Source organism: Numida meleagris, chromosome 4 (assembly GCF_002078875.1).
Source record: "Numida meleagris isolate 19003 breed g44 Domestic line chromosome 4, NumMel1.0, whole genome shotgun sequence".
Classification (NCBI taxonomy): Eukaryota; Metazoa; Chordata; class Aves; order Galliformes; family Numididae; genus Numida; species Numida meleagris.
Genome location: NC_034412.1, coordinates 43672934 through 43689376, shown reverse-complemented (window position 1 = coordinate 43689376; position 16443 = coordinate 43672934). Strand labels below are relative to the sequence as shown.

The 16443-nt window shown below is 36.5% G+C and overlaps 1 protein-coding gene across 29 annotated transcripts in view; it reads right to left on the bottom strand.

Annotated features, from left to right (window-relative positions):
* The window catches only part of TBCK (TBC1 domain containing kinase), a 119190-nt gene that overhangs the window by 23794 nt on the left and 78953 nt on the right, over window positions 1–16443 (bottom strand). For all 29 annotated transcript variants that reach the window (XR_002438673.1, XR_002438669.1, XR_002438668.1 and 26 more), the window contains exons 25-26: window positions 13658–13817; window positions 1454–1600 (exon numbers count right to left, since the gene is read on the bottom strand). Coding sequence is in view for 1 of the 29 variants with exons in the window: in XM_021396811.1 (XP_021252486.1) it covers window positions 1490–1600; window positions 13658–13817 (271 nt within the window). In the remaining 28 variants the exon portion in view is untranslated. The remainder of the gene's footprint in view (window positions 1–1453; window positions 1601–13657; window positions 13818–16443) is intronic.

Sequence of the window (16443 nt, the reverse complement as noted above, 5' to 3'; positions counted from 1 at the left end):
TTCTGAAGATTCAGATTAAGATCTTCTGGTCATCGCATAGGAGAAAACAAGACTTCCTCTTTCAACACCTTCCACAAAGCCTCATATTCCATGGTATCAGTTAAAAAATAATGAAACGGAAAACAAAAGCAAGTAACCATCTTGCCTGTGATCTACAGGGAATGTTCATGACCTGAGTTCACAGCCTTCTCAATAACCTCTTCTCTCCTTTCACAACTGTTTTGTCTTGGAAATCTCTTGTGACAAATTAAAATGATGCAATATTCTTATTTGCCAAGCTATAAACCAATCATGACAGAAAATCCTCAACTAAGGTGTATGATAACCAGTCATTATCTCTCAGGGTAGGTCCTTGTTATCCTAACAGTAAGGTTGTATTAAGAAAAGTACTGTCTCAGGTTTTGTTTTAATAAGGAGCATGGTGTCAAACTCACAATGAAAATAATACACAACTGTAATCAGGTTTTTTACAAATCGTATTTTCTACTCCAAGTTTCAGTGCTTATTAAGCCTTACACCAGTGTTTTCTAAACTTGAAAAATGCAGAAACAAATGGAAAAGCTTCTTCTTACTGTCCATCTAAAGTAAGTGGGAATTGGGAAAAAAATAAGTTCAGAGACATACCGTCCATCTTACATTTTAACAACTGGTTTTCCTGTATTAAAGATTTCTTTGAACTGTTTTCGTATGAAAATTAAAACTGCATTGTTTCTCTTTAAGGCATGAGCTTCTAACACAGAAACTTTATTATTTGTGGAGCAACCAATCTATTGTCATAGACACAGCATTGCCAAGAATCTGTTTCTGGTGCAATAATTGTTTAAGAAACAGTTGTGTTTGCCATGTTTCAGGAAATTGAATGTTAAATTCTCCACTTAAAAGTAACTCTTCTCTTCTGCAGCACGTGATACAGTTTGGATTGACTTTGCAGCAGCTCCTACAGCAATCTCCAATCTAGGAGATATCTTTATTTCCAATCCAGATGAAAAATGCTTTCAAAAAAAAAAGTAAAAAAGAAGTAGGTCACAAAATACAGCAATTATTATTTTAAATGAGTGAACACATTTTTTCTTTCTTTGATACACATGACAATTTCAGCTTATTACCTTCAATATTCACAGTAAAATATTTTTGAAAAACAATTTAAGTACAGCTTAGGGCAATCAATTGCCAGTTTATTTCATTCTGCAGAAAAATTTCTAAGATACCAAATGCTAAATGAGTTCAGATGAGCTCAGCCAGTTTTGCACTACATCAACACTGAAAGAAGTTTCTCAGAAAACCGGAATATTCACATTCTTCATCTGTTCAGATAAAGGTCTATACCAAAGAACAATCATAAAACTTTGCTCTTGATGTGCAAGGTGAGATACTGATCACTCAGAAATTGTATAGCAGAGTCACCGTAATGCCCTTTGGGTTCAGAATATTGATGCTGTACTGTAAGACTTGCCTATTCAGACAGATCATCCTGAACATTTACAGTCACTTATATTTGTGGAGAAGGAACAGTGAGGAGACCAGTTGGCTTGATCTTGTTGATTCCTCCATCTAGGATGCAGACCCGTGGGTACTTGTTCTTCACTAGATGAGCTGCAAACTGAAGGAGGCATATCATTAGTATGACGCATATTAAGAGTCCTCAATTCAAAATGACATTATGCTAAGAAAGGTAAGTTAAACAAAAGAAAAGTTTATCCCTTCCTTTAAGATCTTTTTTGCACTAATGAGTCCTGCATAGGAACTTAAGGCCTGTCTGTTGTAGCAGCTGGAGTGAATTTGGAGGTCAGGCAAGTGTCACATCTGAACACTGCTTATCTTTGCTTAGGTAGGATTTACCTCAGTTTAACAGTATTTTTTTTTCATTTCAGAATAATCACTGGAACTTTTCTGAAAGTGTGAGATTTCCTCTGGAATAAGCTAATTCCCAGGTGTTCTCTACAGGTTCCCAAATGTATGAGCATCACAGTTTGATGTACAGTCATTTGCGTACCTGTCAAACTTGTTTAACATTTCCTCATTTCAGAGGTGTCAGATAGTAATTTGGGGCCCAGTATTTGTATTCTCTTTCCCTCCCTTCCTTCCCTTCCTTCCCTCCTCCCCCAGTCCACGCATAGACAGGCTACACAGTGCATGCACAGACACACACTAATCCATGAAATCCTTTCTCTCCATTAATTCATTCTGTAAACCAAATACTGAAGTTGTCTTCAGGTAGCAACTTAATGAAAAATTGCTACACTTCTGAAGCCTACAAAGGAAGAGCTTTTTGTGCATACTGTCAAACTTGCCTTTTGAATAGTGATTGTAGAACATTAAAAAGTAAGCCACTAAAATTGATTAATTGGAAGGAAACAACAACAATTTTACTTTATTTCCGATGGTTGTAAGAAAGACCGGACATGCTGTTTTCTAGTCTTTCAACTGTTGCTTTATACCTGGTTGACAAATTAGTACTATCCAGAAAATGGCAAGTGCTTCTAAATGGGCTATGTACAATACTCAGACTTTCCTTTTTGACTGCTTAAAATGATTTCTGATATTATTCCAGAACAAAGTGCAACCTGATGTCCAAATAACTAACTCTGCAGAAACAACTGAATTACCAACTAAAGAACAGCACTAGACACCATGTCCAAACTTGGTACATTGGATCTCCTTTTACATTTCCACTGTCACAGCTGCTTAGAATGAACATAACAGACACGAAGGCAAAACAATGTACTATGTGATTTCTTGATCAAGTACAAGAAATGAAATAACCTTTTTAAAAGGTAAGAGTTCACAGTAGTCTTAAACTCCTCCCGCAACCAGAAATTTTGCTTCACGCTGAAGGTATTTCATATATGCAGAAAATCCATTTTCATGCATCCACATGTCAAACAGCTACTGCATTCCTTTCTCTTGTTTCAGGATGGATTTAACCAGGCAGTGAGTAGCCAGTATGTGATCTGCAACCACTGAGGACTTGAGGCAGAATGAGAGGTCAAGGCAGAGTAAGAAGCTCTAGTGAAGAAATGTGAAGAAACCTCACGTTTGTTTGAGGTACTTGCCTAAGAAAGACCAAAAGTAAATTTGATAATCTCTTCCTGTTAGTTTGGGAGGATTCAAGTCATCAAATGGAAAAAATAAAAACCAAAAAAACCCATACAGCCAAACACCACAATCAAGCAATTAAAAAAAAAACAAAAAACTAATAGTAAAGTTAAACCACATGCAGATGCCAGTTTGCATGAGAAAAGTAAATGCCATGCTTTTATGGAGGCTTTCTGATGCAGAAGTAGTGTACTACACACAGTCAAAACACTAAGAGTCCCGCTACCTCTCACTGTAATCACAGTTCATAAACATGCTGTATGTATCACCTTCTTTTCAGGAATAGTGCTCAGCTGTGCATACCACACACTACAAAAATAGAATATATTCAGTGAAATACTCCAACTGTGCATCTCTACTTCAAAAGTAGATCTCTGTCATTTCACAGTACTCTCCAACTGTGACTAATGGATAATGCTCTATCTTGGACTCCATTCAATGCTGCTCACAGCTGACAGAAATAAAAAATGACAAGCAGCGTTAGGACTGACTGGAAGCAGTCATGCTATTGGCCCAGTACAACGTCCCATGTGTCAGCAGAGAGATTCCGCTTCTGAGAATAAGCCGTAAACTCTCCTCCAAGTTGTTCAATGCTGTAGCCATAATATAACTACCATTCCACCTAACCTGAAAATAGGCAAACAACTGCTTTATATTTCAGGTTTGAGCACTAAGATCTGTGTCCCACCATATTTTAGAATTGTTTTAGTAACCAAGGTACAGATGGAAATAACTTTTATTTACTGCATATGAGAATATTTCTTTACAACTTTATAGTGAGGAGAATGCCAATCCCTCACATAGCCTCTGAGAAATCAGCACTGCAGATTATGTGACTGTTGGTGAATGGTAGGTATAGAATCATAGAACCATAGAATGGCCTGGGTTGAAAAGGACCTCAAAGATCATCTAGTCTCAACCCCCCTGCTGAGTGCAGGGTCGCCAACCACTAGACCAGGCTGCCTAGAGCCACATCCAGCCTGGCCTTGAACGCCTCCAGGGACGGGGCATCCACAACCTCCTTGGGCAACCTGTTCCAGTGCATCACCACCCTCTGTGTGAAAAACTTCCTCCTAATATCTAACATAAACCTCCCCTGTCTCAGTTTAAAACCATTCCCCCTTGTCCTATCGCTACCTACCCTCACAAACAATCGTTCCCCCTCCTGTTTATATGCTCCCTTCAAGTATTGGAAGGCCACAATGAGGTCTCCCCGGAGCCTTCTCTTCTCCAAAATAAACAAGCCCAGTTCCCTCAACCTTTCCTCATAGGAGAGGTGCTCCAGCCCTCTGATCATCTTGGTGGCTCTCCTCTGAACTCGTTCCAAGCTAGGTTAGAAAGCACAAGAGCACAAAACAATTACTTTTCCCCCGTGCCCCCTTCACGGAACTGTCTGCAGTTGTCTACATATCTTCTGTGAGAAATACTGTGAATACAGTGAGAAATACTGCAAATAAAGTGAGATATACTGTGTCTGAACATTCAGACAGGGAAAGTCCAGCAAGCAGAGGATGCACCACTACTGCACTACTATTGGTATCCTACTACTGTGGGAATTAGCTGCAAGTCCAAGGCCCAGAGGAGTATACACTGCCATAAGGTGAGAGCTGCCATCAAACTCCAAATATCAGCATCCAAGAACTTTGCAAATACATCTGCAACTGCAAAGAACAAAAGAGCCGAGGTTTCACTCAGAAGTTAATTTGATCTGACCCTATTAAAGACATTCTCACTTTTATCTTCCACATTCCTATACTAAGTCACTCAAAAATAGAAAGAGTAATTTTTGGCTAAGTTTAGATTTACAAATAATCTAAATAGCATCACAGTCCTCCATCTAACTAAAGCTTTGACTTTTTACAGTTTTGTTCTAGTACATTTTTGTGCCTTCTCTCCCAGATAGGAGTTCAGGAGTTCACTGGCCACAGGTGAGAACAGGAACTTGTTCACCATGTTTCTGAAACATTCTAACACCACCTCGTATCCCTCCCTGACAAAATATCCTGTTGAAGTCTGAAAACACGAAAGCTAGTACTTTCAGAAGACAGAAAAGTGTTATTTCTGGCTTGTACAATGACACAGAGGCATGAGAGGAAGGATTATCTGAAACAGCCACACAGAATTCTCTTCCAACGTGACCTTCATTTATGTAGAAACTCAGATCCAAGAAATTAAGAGAGATAAGGAAACAAAATAACATTTCCTAAAAACAAAGTTGAAAGAGTCGGGAAAAAAAAAGACCAATGCGCCCTTTGGAATTAATATCAGACTGTTTCTGAAGCAGAAACTGTCATCTCAGACTCCACACATGAGCTCTGTTTCCTTTAAAAATGATATCTTAAAGTGTCAAACTAGAAACTTAAAAATAGTCACCCAAATTTGCAGATTTATTCCAGTAAATAATCTGATCTACAGAGGTACTCTTAAGACAGAAGATAACATGATGAAGAGACAAGCAAGTGTGTTACATTATCTTTGGTAACCTGTAAGCCACCTGCATTTTAAAGAAAGATTTACTGAAACATATAAAAGTAGTTCACAGTTAGATTTCCACTATATCAGTTGATTTAAAAAAAAAATAAATGAACCTCAGTCATTTAGAAGGTGATTATACATTCTCAACTTTATCAAGTACTTCTACTGACATTACTTCTGAGATATATCTGTTTCCCCGTACCACCAATAGATCACAGACCTCTTTAACGCTTCTGTTTACATTTAGACTATAATACTGTGAGCTGCTGTTCCCTTTACTTGGGGAAATGGTGTTACTGCTTATCTGAGGGAGAGGATTAAAAGGATGCTAGAAGACTAAGCTTTTTGAGTTCTGCCCCAAGTGGCCTTTCCTCAAAATGCAGTTCCTAAGAAAGGTTACTGTGTTTTTACTGGCTGCATCTAGAGATTAAATTGAACTTCCTTTTGCTGCTTTCAGAGAAAATATGAGATATGGAAAGATGAATACATAAGTGACACGTTTAACAACTCCTATGGCATGGGTATGGTAACACTGTTCCTCAATTAATGTGTCAGTCAATTCCACATAAGATATCCTTCTCAGTGAGTGAAAATGAGCCAGAAAATTGTAATTTGCTTATGAAAGCAGTAAGCTAAGACTTTTTCACTCACACAGTCAGGCTTTCAAAAACACGGACAAAATCAAAGCAAATTCATATCAAAATCTGGGCAGATTTTAAACATTTTACCCTGCATGGGTGTTGCTCTTGAAACATACAGCTTGTCAGGACTGCTCCTTTAAGTACCATTAGGTATCAGGAACTTCAACAGTTTAAAATAGTAAATCGATATTCACCAATGGAGCATTCATCAAAGTGTTTCTACTATCCTGTTCCAAGCAGCAAAATCACAGCCTTCAGATATGCTGAGAGAATTACACCAGGCACTTCACGCTTTCAGTCTGAGCATAGCACAGAGCCTAATAACACCACACAGCTTGAGCGGCATCGTTCCCAGCTCCCTTCAGGCCAGCCATAATGGTTGCTAAGTACATGTTATTCACTTCTGCAGACATTCCTGCGACAGGTAGTAATTAAAGGGCAAGCTGGCAGGGAAGGAGTAACCTACTGCATCAGAGTACCAAAAAGGACTGCTGTGACCAATGTTATCAGGGTACAAATGTAACATCATATATCAAAAGAGACAGAAGAGAGGTACAGCAGAAGCTGAAAAAGGCACCTTTACCAAATTCTGTAAACACTCATCCATAGCCACAAGATTATTATCATTTTTCCATTTGTAAGCACATACTGCACAGACCTCTCAGGAAGCGCAGTCTATTTTGCCATATGATTTCAGGCAAGAGCTCACCATTCCGAAGGCAAGGTGTTCAATTCAGAGCTTTTCCATATGTCACAAAGCAGATCCAAAACACGATTATTCTTATTCAGGTACTTCTATTAAAAGGCTCCAGATAAATGAAATGGCACTTTAGCACCAAGGTGAAAGATAGACACCTAGAGTCTCCCAAAGCAACAAAACTGTGCCTATTTAACAGTTTTGGTATTGACATAAACTGAATGAAGTGCAAAACACAAGGTGCACAACTTTGTGCTTGCATACACTACATATGTTGTATTTAAAAAAAAAAAAAAAGCAGCAGCAGCAGCTACTTACTTTTCCATCAAGATCAAGGAAAAACAAGGAAAAATTCTTCCTGCAGACCTGGCCAAAAAGGAACACTTTCCACCCCATTAGTACAAAAGTGCAGCAGAAACTTTAAGCACTTACATGCAAAGATTTGAAATTAAGCCTAGACAAATAGGTATTTAATAGCATGAAAGTAAGAGTGAACACTCATATTTCTTTGAGTAGTAACTTTTTAACACCTGACTTTTAAAATTTTCCACTTAGAAATGCAATACTACACACACACAAACCAAAACAACTGAAAGTGAGAACTTGAAAAAGAAAAATTTGTAGAAATTTGGCTGTTAGCAGTTAATACTAACCAAAAGATATGAAATGCACCCAATACAGCTGAATAGACTGTAAAATTTAAGTGCAGAAAACAAATCTCTTCTATTTTTGATTGAACAGAAAATAGAAAAGCTGTTAATGAACAGAAATATGTATTTTTGAAGAGATGCATAACACAGTTGGCCTGAATATAAAAAAGAAAGCACGACTGAAACATTCTCTCTCCCCCTTAAGTGTCAAAAGCAACTGCTCACTTCAACTTTTTTAGGATGGCTTTGGCTCTTCTATAAAATCTTCTGAAGTCTGTCCTAGATGTTAAACAACATTCAAAGAAATGCCTGGCAATACAAAGTCTTTCTTTGTGCTTTGCTTTACTTTTTACTAACGCCACTCAAATTGATTTTTTTTTTTTAAACCAACAAGACAGCTGATTAAGCAGCCTATAGCAAATCCATATACAAACTACCAACTCCTAGATGTTACTTAGGGCATGACACTGTCAGTTTGGGCCTTAAACTGGCCTTACACACCAAGATGCAAATCTTGGACCTTCCATGCAATGCACACATTTCTTCCTGTAGCAAGCAGTCAGTTCTCTTCAAAAGCTGACTGACTAAAAGTTGAGGGAAGAGTAAAACAACATCCACTCCAGACAGGGCATATGGATACTGGAAGCGTCAAATTCACCTATACCATCCTAGCTGGCAGTATTCTTATTTATGTTTCCTGGACCCGTAACACACACTTACTAGTACATTTTCATCTCTATTTCGGTTACCGCTATTTCACACTATTTCAGATTGTCTGAACCCAAATAACAGAAAATATGAAGCAGACTCAGAACTGCAGAACAGCTCCAGAAAGTAGTAATTTGCTTTTGTTACGCAGTAGCCCTGAATACTACGGATATGACCTAATTCATGCAAGCTCATGCAAGGACAAGGGTGCTCTTTCAGAGGCGCAGCCTACAAAGACAGTAGGATCGTGGCCAAGACTGACATGCCTGAAGCTGGCATGTCACCGGAGTTTAACAGCACTACTCCAGGATTCAGGTTCACCATCTCCAGCCTTTCCAGTCCATACAGATCTCCTAGATGGTCGAGTAAAGTTGAGATCTTGCTTATCGGCATCTCCCAGAAGTCAGACATTTTTTGATAGGAAAAGCTATCCCACAATTGCTCATCTCAGAAGCATTCAAACCTCTGTAGTAAGGCAGACAGATGGCCTAAACTTCTGAACTTCTACATCAACAAAGCAATTTCCCATAACTGTAACTGTCAGTCTCAACAAGGATTAAAGAACAGAATCTATCTGGAGTTTTAGAAATAGTCTGCTTTCCTTGGCACCTACTTCAGAAATGGAAGGGAACATTACAATTCTGCTCCCGAGTCTCCTTTCATTTTCCCCTCTTCCTCTGGTGAGAAAGGGGAATACTAAGGTTATCTCTGCAGTACTTCAGGCATGCAAACTAACCAAAGACACTGACAGGGGCAGAATTACAACAGCAGCACAACTGCTGGCTCATTGCCCCAGCTTCTTTCTTGGGCTGTGTAAAGAGCAATGTCCGGGCAACAGCAGCTGGGCTATCGTTCTGCCAACTGGAGAAAACGTGCACACACATTACAATAACTAAAACAAACTGAATAAAATAATACAGATTTTATAGAATAAATTAATGAAGACACTTCAGCTTGTCTCGGGCAGAGATACAACTAGGATTGCTGTCAATTAATGCAACCTATCTCTTTAAAACACAAACTTAACCTCCTCTTTAAAGGTAGAAAAAAGACACCTGATGATGCCGGTAGGCTCTGAGTTTAAATCCAGAGTGCAGAGTGGTGCCTTAACAAATCAAATCAAGCCATTCCAAGAATCAGCAGAAACCCACCTATCTCTGCAATCACTTTTCTGCAAAGTAACATTTACAAGGAAATGAAGACTATAAAAGACATAGAGTGAAAACATCTCAAAAAGTTAATTGACTGATTTCTACTTACTTCCACTTTGGAAGTTTCATTAGGTCCTTCTAAATAAACCTATCTGCCCTTATAAGCATGTATGCATCTGCCCTTGAGAATTCTATGCAATACCTAATCTTCAGACCAACCAATGAAATTTTGTGGCCATCCATTTTTTTTTTTTTTTTCCAAGACAGGTTTGTAACAAGAAATCAGCTTGAGCATGCAAGGACTTGCTTTTCACATAAAAAGAAGTCTGAATATGAACGTGTGAAGACTTTTTAGTTTTACATCCTCCAGACATTTTTTTCCTTAAAACACCATTTCCAGTTTATAACCACTGTTAAATTATATATAAAAATTAAGAAAAAAGCAACAAAGTCATTTTCTGTTTCAGTCTCCCCCTACCATAAAACAAACACTTCCTATTATCATCGCACATATTTAAGCAAGAGAAAAGATTTTATGTCAATAGATTAGCATTTGCATTTAGAGAAACTTTCACACAGAAAAACCTAGTTGTTTTTTTCAGGCTAGGACTGTGCTATACAAAAAGAATCTTGAACTTGACACTCTCTCCCTTGCCTTGAATAAGGTCAGAAATATCTCACAGAAAACCACGACTGCTTATCTTCACTTTAGAGATAATTCATATATTTTAACTATTAGCTACTCTGTGACAGAATGAGAACTACAACTCTGCTTCAGTAACTTGTAGAAGTTGTCTAGACAATGTATTTATAGCAACATAACTTAGCCAGATTAAAAAAAAAAGTAACATTAAGGAATGAAAACATCCCAGTTTAGATTTACTTTTTTTCTTTTAACCTTGCTACACAGTTTTTTTTTTTTTGTTTGTTTGTTTTAAATTTTGACTCACAGGTTCTTCGTGTTTTCTGAAGGCACAAAATAAATGAGTTTCTCTTTATTAGAAATATTGGAGCCCTATAAGTTTTATTCTGTTACAGCATTTGAATAAAAAAACAAATGTATATTAATCGTACCACACACAACACAGAGAATCCATGTCAAAACTGAGCTACTGGAGCACAACTTAATGCTAGATAAGTTATTTCTCCTGTTCTAGTTTCAGTCAACACTGCAATGCTACAGACAAAAAGTTGGAAATGAAGGCAGGTAAAATAACACCTCAAAGTTGCTTGAGGGATGGGAAATGAACAACTAATGTCACCCTTCCAAAAAACCCAAACGAATTCCTACATACCTGTAACTATTTTTCATCTTTTCACATGCTAACTCAGATTTCCAAAATTACAAAAACCAGAAGACACGGATTAATGAGCACCAAAATGCTATTTGCCATGCATGAAAAAAAAAAAAAAAAAAAAAAGAACCTGCTCTTGAGCACTTAGACCGTTTTATTCCCGATCGTGATGATCCTTTGCCTGAACTGGAAATTTCAAGGTACTTATATCTCAGTGGATGTGTGAATGGAGAATTTAATTCACTTCAGAGATGCTGCTACTTAAAATATGTAAGTTAAAAATAAAAACAGAATCCTGCTAGTTAATTCCAGCGTAACACCGGTATGGCTCGGTAAGGCTTTGGTACATCAACCAATCTATAAACTTAGCTTCTACACCTTTTAATGGTTGAACAAGTAGGATTTACCCTGTTTTTAATTCTTTTAAAGGAAGCGTTCAACTAAAGACAGAGACAGACTAATGTTGGCGCTGTTGACTAATGTTGAAGCTGCTGGCTTCATTGTCTCCTCCTGGAACAGGGCCATTATGGAGTTTTTGCTTTTCACCTACTGCCTATTGAGTTTTAGAAAGCTTTTTCTTCCAAATTTAAATGTTTTATCATCTGGCACCAAATCAAACATACAAGACAGACATGGAAAAAAAGTGAGAAAAGGGCAAAAATGAGTTTTCTGCAAGCGCATTCAGGACAGTTAATATTGTGCTGTTTTGTTGGTTTTTTTTTCATTACTTAAATTATGCCAAGTAGGTTACTAATACAAAATACAACTAAAAGATTCAACCTCCTAATTACAAATAGCCCCATAAATTATCAACATTTATTTCCTACACTCACCCCCACAGCACTCAGTCCTGCATAAATTTAAGTAACACAACTAATGGAGACAGTTTCCTTATTTTTAATGGTGTAAATATCTGTCAACACTTTATTTTTTGTAAAAAAAAAAAATAAAAAAAAATCTCCTTTATGGTGAAGGGTAAAATTTATGGCTAACTCCTTTCCAGTTTGAGATAGATAACTGTTTAGAAAAGATACATTTTAGGCTGAATATCTTACAACATTTCTTTCGAAACATTGTTTTTGTTTCCACACATTCACTTCTGTAATTTTTCATACTGTTAGATTACTTAGTACAATTTCAAAAAAGTGGTAGTTATTACTTTTCTTAAAGAAAGCAGTAATATTCGTAGCTGCATCTAAATGCACATAATTCCTCTACTGTCTCAAGACTAGCAAGTTGGATTTAAGGATAATGCAACAACGCTCTTACATGACCAAAGTTCTTGGACTCACTATGCACACAAGGTTTTTTTTTTTTTTTTTTTTTTTTTTTTTATGGCAGCACAGCAAAGGAACCATTTAACTTTCCATCTAATGAAACATTTAAAAGCTGAGAAAAATCCAAGTTTGCATGCAAAGTGCCACTACACTGTAAGAGAAATTTAGCTCTTCTTAGGTATGGTGTAATCCACAACCATACAGTAAAGCCTCTATCTTTCCTTTCCTACAGATACTCATTTCAGGTTGTTTCTTCCTTCTGTTTTCGAGATAATGCATACAGTGTTCCTTTGTTTCAGATTAACATTTATGATCAGTCCAGGAAAACAACTCCCAGAAAATGACTTGCTAGTAAGTGGGCTATCTCCCACAATGACACTCATTACTGAACACCAAAGCAGTTCGTTTTTCCCGTTCCCATTCCTCAGGAGGTTAGTGAACACTAGGACTGTTACTGAGATAAATTAGGATCTTCAGTAACTTAAAATGTAATTACTGAAAGCTGCTGCATAACCCACCATCGAATGCGTCAAGCATTCATTAAATCATCTCCATTTGGCATACAGCATTTTATGCACTTTGCATTTATTCCTTCAAGGGGGAATATAAGCATTCATCATTTAGTGAGCCACAGTGATTATTCAAATCGATTGATTTCATGTTGAAATATTTATCATGGATTTACCCAGATCCAATGCACAAATCTAGACTCACTGGCTGAAACAATTCAGTGTGCTTTACAGTCTGTTTTATACTACCTCTGCTACAGTTTAAGGTATGACAATCACAAGGCAATTTTCTAACTCACGAAACACAGATTAATGAAAAGAATTTCTCATGCTACTTACAACTGCCTGTATGTATAAAAAACCACAGCAAAATATTTATCATGAGGATGAGCTCTTGCCTTTTGAGTGAATAAGCTTAAGAGACTGGGTTGAACTAAACGTATACTATACCTAAAGCACATCTGAGGAAAAAAAAATCCTTTCCTTCTCCAGAGATGAATATTAGCAGAAGAAATAATTCTACTAGTTATTCTGCTGTTTCACGACACCATTCAGTATTTATAGAAATGAGTAAGAACATCGGAGTATTCTCTCCATCTACCCAAACTATCACATGGAAGTCATATGTACAAAATATTCTTCTCTTAAATGAGCAGAATTACTTACCCTAAATAATTAAATACAACTAACCAACACATTGTTTCCTTCTTACTTGCTGTAATATGACCTACGTCCTATTTCCCTTGGACTTCATACCAGATATGCTGTTCCCTGCTTACCTTGTATATGCTTAATATCACAGGAACAAACATCTGTTAAACTCAAGTGATTTTTGAAAAACAAATCTTACCGATAGACATCAGAACTTCTAAAGTCGCTTTTATAACCCATCAATATAAATATTTCAAAGGTGAAAAAACATTAAAAAATTCATTTCAAAATGTTGACTCTCTCAGATGTTGGCCACTTTAAATGTGTTTGTCTAGAAGCAGAAACTAACAGAAAATTCCCCCAGATCCTGTACTGATACCCCCCCCTAAGTTACTAATATATAAACTACTCATACTGTATTATTTACTACTACCGTATGCACTCATTCTTCTGGTGTATTTCTACATATAAACATATACATTATATCCATTATATCTACAGACTTACAGCAGCCATGTTCTTCACTGCATTTCCTACAATCACCACAACTCTTCCTTTAAAGCTCTGGAGTGTGGCAGTTGCTGGGCACTGGATGAGATCCCCTTCTGCAGTAAATGCTGATGCAAATGGGACGTTGATGCTGCCAGAGATGTGGCCACGGTTAAAGCTGAGGATAAACAGTTAAGGATGTGTACAAGGCAGAGAAATGTGCAGTACGCACAGAGCTGTAGAATGAACATGCTCTTCATCCTGGCTGATGAGAAACAACAATGCTGTCTTTTGTGCTAGTAGATTTTGATAAACTTCACTTACCACTTATGTGGAGAGAAAACAATATCTGAAACTACATAGAACACTGGAGAGAATTAAGGGTTTGTTTCATAAGCACTGCAAAAACAGATCTGTTAAATGAAACCATACTCCAGACTCAATATCCAGAATATGTACGTTTCAGGGAATTTTACTTCAAACCAGCTCTATTCTGACCACAGGAATCAAATACTAGTGAGCAGCTGGAGCATCTCTTATAATGTAATTACTACTGCATAAAATTCCTTTGAAAACTAAATAGGGATTATAGGGAAATTTTCTTAAAACCTCCTGCCAACTTCTCCCAACCCCCCTACAATTCTGATCCAAACTGAAATTCTAATGAATAGGCACTCAGATTCCCAAACAAAGACCATTATTTATATTTACCTGGTGTCCCACTAAGACTGAAGTGCAAGCCATGCTGATATATACTTAATTGTGCTTCGCTCTCAAAGGATGATCATTCAATGAGATTTTATGGACAAATAAAGAATGTGAACATCTACTCAATAAAAATTAAGTTGGATCACTACTAGCGTTTACTGAATTTGAAAAGAGCATCATGACATTAAAAACCCTCTGAATTACCTTAATAGACTGTATGTAAATGCATGGAATAATTCTCTTCCCCAACAGTTAGCATGAATGGCTTTGAAGAGATGTAAAATTGTAAATTTCTGTAAAATCATATACAGTGTCAAATATCTAGATTAGTCACTCTCTATTACTGCATGTGCAGAAAGCTAGTACATTTCATTATAAATCCTAGAATCCCTTTTATTAAAAGAATTGTCTTAAATGGAGGTCAGATTTAATTGAGTTAGGTTAATATTAGCGTTCGTTTATTGTGATTTATGTAACAGTTTCAATTTCATGTTTATCATTATTGCCGAGTGGGAAAAACACAGCTCTATAAAAACTTCGATAGAACGAAGTGGATCACATACCATCCATTAATGCTGTCAATTTGTTTCTGTTTAGTAGAGGAAACTTCTGACACTCCTTTCACCACTTCAGGGTGCTAACCTCCTCTTTATAACTGCTCATGGCTTTATAACATTCTTATAGCTACTAACCAGGTTAAAAGTTCTGAAATGACAGTCATTTAGACAGAATATGATCACATTTTACTTCTGATTTCCTATGTAATTCTGAATTACTGACAGTTTAATAGCTATCTCTTTACTATATTCTTTCTTCTGTGAATGACATAAAAAAAATTTTATTACCTACCAGGCTGACATTTCAAAAATGACATTCCCTACCTCCTAATTCCAGGAAGATCCAAGTCCACTAAAGAATTAAAGGACGGGATACAGGAAGAAGAAAGTAGGCTTGTCTTCTGCACTGAATCGTACCTAACTCTACCATAAAATCCAACCACGCTGGAACAATAGCCACAGTAATTATGATCTTGTAGCTTGAGCTACAGAGGTTCTGTCTCTAGCATGTCTACTCATTCACAAAATATAAAGAGCAGGTCTGATTAAAATTTTTAATATGAAAAATTGCCTCGTAAAACCACTTCATAACAGTCAAATGATTCTCAAATAATTGAAATTTTGAATCCACAAGAGTAGAATAGGATTAGTACGACAGTAGAGTAAAACCTATTATCAAGCTTTTAGGAAAGCTACAGAAATACTTAAGCAAGCACCTTGCCTTTGATCTTGGTTGTAATACAAATAAATCCATTCCTGTACACAGATGATAGTACAATTATTATAGTCTAGGCGTTTTGCATTACTTGCTCCCTACCTGCTTTGTCTTTGATAATTTCTAGTAAGCAGCTTAAATAATTAAAAACACAATGATGCATGCAGTAATAAAAGCATTATTTAAATCAGTAGCATCAAAGCTTTTTTTATACAGTAGCAATAAATTTGTAGATCATTTAATTCCAGGGCCTTCTTTTTTTAACTGGAATTTAAAAACTATCATCTCTTGATGGACAAATCATCTCTTAGAACAGAGCCTCAAAAGAGTGGACCACATTTTCAACAGTCTAATTCCAGGAGAAAAATAAGATTAGGACTCTAGAAAATAGAGACAATCTAGTCAGGTAAATGAATCTCTGATTAACTGGAAATCTTTACTGATATAGGAAATAAAGGCATGCAAGAAAAAAAAAATTATTACTGTTTTGTATTTCTTTGATCAATTTGTTTGATCTGTGTAGCAGATCACATAACCAGTTCAAGTATGGCAGACAACAAAATTGTAACTATCTGAAAATAAGTTTTTATCTTATTAATGTTATACTACCTTTGTACTATGTATGTAATAAATTTACATTTATTTACATATTAAAAATTGCATTTGTTTTTCTACTTCACTGTACTTGGTCATAAATATTGCTGAAATACTTGAGAAAAATACTTCCCTGGATACAAAATTACATTTAAAATAGTATTTTAACAACCTATAAAGTGAAGAAAAATTAAGTATAAAGCAGTTATTTAAATTTTACTGTTCATTTT